This window comes from Oncorhynchus clarkii, chromosome 3, assembly GCF_045791955.1.
Source record: "Oncorhynchus clarkii lewisi isolate Uvic-CL-2024 chromosome 3, UVic_Ocla_1.0, whole genome shotgun sequence".
NCBI lineage: Eukaryota > Metazoa > Chordata > Actinopteri > Salmoniformes > Salmonidae > Oncorhynchus > Oncorhynchus clarkii.
The window spans coordinates 29,017,679-29,022,592 of NC_092149.1; the positions used below are offsets into that span (position 1 = coordinate 29,017,679).

At 38.7% G+C, this 4,914-nt stretch overlaps 1 protein-coding gene across 1 annotated transcript; it reads left to right on the forward strand.

Moving 5' to 3' along the window:
* The first annotated feature begins 1,874 nt into the window (after nt 1-1,874).
* On the forward strand, nt 1,875-3,478 carry LOC139405880 (protein rapunzel-like). The gene is made up of 2 exons (XM_071148317.1): nt 1,875-1,900; nt 2,511-3,478. The coding sequence occupies exon 2, from the start codon at nt 2,549-2,551 to the stop codon at nt 3,218-3,220; it is 672 nt and encodes a 223-aa protein (XP_071004418.1). The 5' UTR covers nt 1,875-1,900; nt 2,511-2,548; the 3' UTR covers nt 3,221-3,478.
* Nucleotides 3,479-4,914: the final 1,436 nt, after the last annotated feature.

Genomic DNA, 4,914 nt, shown 5'->3' on the forward strand with positions numbered 1-4,914 from the left:
CTAATATATGCATAATATTAGTATTATTGGATATAAAACACTCTGAAGTTTCTAAAACTGTTTAAATGATGTCTGTCAGTATAACAGAACTCATATGGCAGGCGAAAACCTGAGACAAATCCAACCAGGAAGTGGGAAATCTGAGGTTTGTAGTTTCATTTAAGTGATTGCTTATCCAATATGCTGTGTCTATGTGGCACTTCCCAAGGCTTCCAGCAGATGTCAACAGTCTTTAGAAAGTTGTGTGAGGCTTCTATTGTGGAAGGGTGTCGAATAAGAGCTGTTTCAACAAGTGGACTAGGCTGTGGCCAATCAGTTGTTTACTGCACGGTCACGTTCCTTCTTTTTCCTCTGTAATGAATACGCTATTGTCCGGAGGGAATATTATTGAAGATTTATTATAAAAATACCCTAATGTTTGATTGTAAACATTGTTTGACATGTTTCTACAAACTGTAATGGAACTCTTAACTTTTCATCTGGATTTTGCGCTCGCGCATTGTGCCTTTGGATTAGTGAACTAAACGCGCAAACAAAACGGAGGTATTTGAACGTAAATTTGGATGTAATCGAACAAAACGAAAATTTCTTGTGGAAGTGGGAGTCCTGGCAATGCATTCCGATCAGCAAAGGTAAGTGAAGATTTATAATGCTATTTATGACTTTTGTTGACTATTTGGCGGGTAACTGTATGGCTTGCTTTTGTGGCTGAACGCTGTTCTTAGATTATTGAATATTGTGCTTTTGCCGTAAAGCTTTTTTGAAATCTGACACAGTGGTTGCATTAAGAACAAGTTTATCTTTAATTCTATGTAAAACATGTATCTTTCATCAAAGTTTATGATGAGTATTTCTGTTATTTGATGTGGCTCTCTGCAATTTCTCCGGATGTTTTGGAGGCATTTCTGAACATGGCGCCAATGTAAACTGAGGTTTTTGGATATAAATATGAACTTGATTGAACAAAACATACATGTATTGTGTAACATTGTGTCCTGGGAGTGTCATCTGATGAAGATCGTCAAAGGTAAGTGATTCATTTTATCTATATTTCTGCTTTTTGTGACGCCTCTCTTTGGTTGGAAAATTGCTTTCTGTGACTAGTTGCTGACCTAACATAATGATATGTTCTGCTTTCGCCGAAAAGCCTTTTTGAAATCGGACACTGTGGTTTGATTAACGAGAAGTGTATCTTTAAAATGGTGTAAAATACTTGTATGGTTGAGGAATTTTAAGTATGAGATTTCTGTTGTTTTGAATTTGGCTCCCTGCAATTTCGCTGGCTGTTGGCGAGGTGGGACGCTAGCGTTCCGAACGATCCCAGAGAGGTTAAACAAAATCTCCTTGTATTAGTATAAATTAATTTAAATGTTCATTTTTTTTCTCTATACAATATAGGTCAGTATTTGTATTCTTCTGTAGAACATTAATGAAAGATTTCCATGAAAGTTGGCATCACTCAGAAAAAGTTTTGTTGCAGCTATGTTCTACTCTGCATCCATGGGATTGTAAAACAATCAAACGTGGATTGAAGATGAGTATTTTCTCCGTAACCCAATCCACATCATTTTTACACTTTGTCATTGTCACTCCTTATTCCAGTAAAACATTAAGGAAACATTTCCATAGAAGTTGGCATCACTCAGAATAAGTCTGTTTGCTGCTATGTTCTACACTGCAACCGTGGGATTGTAAGCCAATCAAAAGTGAATGTAATAGTAGCCTTTTCCCCATAACCCAATCAGCATCGTGTATGCATGAGTCACTTCCACACTGCCCTTAGATGGCACGGAGTACTGAACATGGTCTACAGATGGATATAAAGGCTGCTAGTTCAGAGACAACATAACCACAACTACAAATACTTTTACTACTACTACTACTACTACGGAACCACAAGGTACGATTGTATTACTTATAATTATTTTAAATTAACTCAATGGACATTGAATCTGTCTAAGAAAACATATATTTTTTGCCACAATTTTAGACAGAATAATGCTAGCTGTAGATTGGACTGTAATCCATTCCAATGATTGCACAAGAAACTGTAAATGCATCAATAGTCTTGGAAGAGTATATATAATTAGCATCTCCATCTAATGTGTGGCATGTACGGTACTTTACACTCCAGTTTCAGGGCTGGACAGCAACCATCTGCCATTGCCTACGGCAATTTTTTTTTTACAATTTTCTTATTATTAAAAATAAGATGTATTATATTGTGTTCTAACATTGTTGCGAGTCAGCTGATGTTCAAAGAGCACAACGCATCCTGTAATCTGTCATTCAGCTTTATGACAACATATTATTATTCAGATAAATTCCAGATGCAGAATGTGAACAAACACTAAAAAGTTTGTCAAATATTAATAAGGATGCTTTGTGAATATTCTGAATACAAGTTCAAACAAATGATCTGCATGCTGTAATTCAAATTCATTAAAGTTGGCACTAACAGCAGACATGAGCGATGAGGTGTACTAAAAGACTGTCTCTTCACTCTCCAGGACTACAGTGAAGTTATACTGTAAGTGAAGCAGCAGCCATGGACAAGGAGACATTTGTCACAATCCTAAACGGCATGGAGAAAGTCTCCTCCTTCGCCGCCAACATCAACCCACTCTTCAACATAGTCACCGCAGTGGTGAAGGTGACAATGAACGTGGTCGCCAAAGACCTCACCCAAGACCAGGATGCAAACAACTTTGGCCAAATCCACGCCGAGCTGGAAAAGATCTCACAGAAAAACCAGAAGTTTCTGAAGCAAATTCACCTGGACGAGGTCAATGAGAAGTACGGCAAGTATGAAGAGTATATCAGGCACCAGTACACCGCCTTCAACACCATGGTGGAACAGATCCAAAAAGACCCTGAGGGAAGAGAGCACTACATGGAAGATTTCCAGGAAGTCTATGAGAGAGACAAGTGTGACCTTGCTCTGAACACCTACTACGACAGTGTCATCGAAGAGAATAAAGCTTTCGAACAAAGAGGTTTGCTGGAGGTGTACCTAGAGCACTACAAAGAAGACCAAAACGCCATGGAGATAAAGTGTTCCCAACTGGCTAATATCTTTCGCATGGGCCTGATGACACGAATGGCATATAAGGTGGTCAAAGGGCATAATGTGGATGATTTCAGGGTGGAATGGGACCTCAAGGTGAAAAAGATTCAGGAAAAGATGGTCAAGGCATTGAAATTGTGTGAAGGGAACTGATCCTCATTCACTCCCAGAGTCATGTGGGCATGAGGGATTTAAGGTTAAAGGTTTTTTGGTGGCTTCTACAGTAGTACTCTTACTTCATTTAAAAAATAATAGTCATTTCCTTTTGGGTGGTGGGAAGTTATTTTGTCAATGAATGGAATGGATTAAATCTAGATTTTATATCTTGCTATGACCAGTGTGTTCCACTTCAGCCCTCATGTTTTCTATTTTCCACTGCCAACTAACTCTGTCAAGTTTATTTTCAGAATGAGTCTGAATGCATGCTTTATAATAACCTTGTATAAGTAAATGCTTTTTTTGCACTTAATTAAACATGTTTTTATCACATGTCGTGTTGTTATTCATCCTTTATGTTCTTAGATGGAATGTAAACCAATGATGTTAAAAGGTAGTTCACTACAGAGCCATATATAGTATACTGTCCTGTGTTGTGGTGACATTGCTTCATAGGTTTTGAAAGCTTTCAGAAATTAACAGCACAACATTGAAGTGTCAAGTATCACTTAGCAATGGCTATGGAGGAGAAAGTGACACACTCAGAACGTTCAGACAGCAACTGCATTGTCCCGACTCTCTATATCAGTGTTTCCCAACTCCAGTCATGAAGTACCACCAAGAGTACATATTTTTGTTGTGGCCCCCGACATGCACACCAGATTCTACTTGTCAACTAATTATCAAGCTCTTGCCAAGTTGAATCAGGTGTTTCTGTCCGGGGCAACAAAAAAATGTGTGCAGTTGGGGGTACTCAAGGACCAGAGTTGGGAAAACTGCTCTCTATATATAACTCCCTTCCAAAGCCATATATATAGAAAGTTTGAAATGTTGATAATGTAACAATACGAGAGTGGCTCTGACAACTCCTTATGAAAAGACCCGCTGTAAGGGAGTGATTGTTATTTATATTGAGGGATACCAGGAGGTAATCAGACGTCTTTGAAATTAAAATGGATGACCCTCCACCAAGCGGTTGAAATACGGGCCATGTTTCTGTGGGTTTCAGCGTTGTGTGAGCAGTGGCGGTTCTAGACCATTTCAACTGGGGGGGCCAAGCTGGGGCCAGTTGTACTGTTAGAGGAGCCAATTAAATTAGACGTTATTGTTGTCATATTGTTTTCTTCACTGCATTGCAGGCATTAGCAGGCAAAATACCATGTTCATAATCATAGTGTTCCGCGTTACCACTGTCTAATAACGGATGTAAAAAAATAACGATGGCACAAAAATGTGTTATGTAAAAATTATTTCATACTCCACATTTAGGGAGGCCACAAGGGGGTCCAAAATTGTTGTCACAGGGGCACTGGCCCCCCCTGACCCCCCCAGAACCGCCACTGGAGAAGAGGGGGATCTTTCAATCTTCAAGTAGCCTAATACATTGAGCATTTGCATCCATGATGGGGAAGGGATCATCTTCTGATTTCATTACAGCTAATGTAATAATGCATCAGCTTCATAATAAGGTCACATACAGGTCTTTAAAACCTTTTGTGACTAGGGGTCAGTATTTTCATTTTTGAAAAAATAACGTTCCCGTAGTAAACGGATATTTGTCAGGACAAGATGCTAGAATATGCATATAATTGACAGCTTATGATAAAAAACACTAAAGTTTCCAAAACTGTACAAATATTGTCTGTGAGTATAACAGAACTGATGTTGCAGGCGAAAGCCTGAGAAAAATC

What these genes read in the sequence shown, in the direction of transcription:
- LOC139405880 (XM_071148317.1), top strand. Translation starts at nt 2,549, where the DNA reads ATGGACAAGGAGACATTTGTCACAATCCTAAACGGCATGGAGAAAGTC.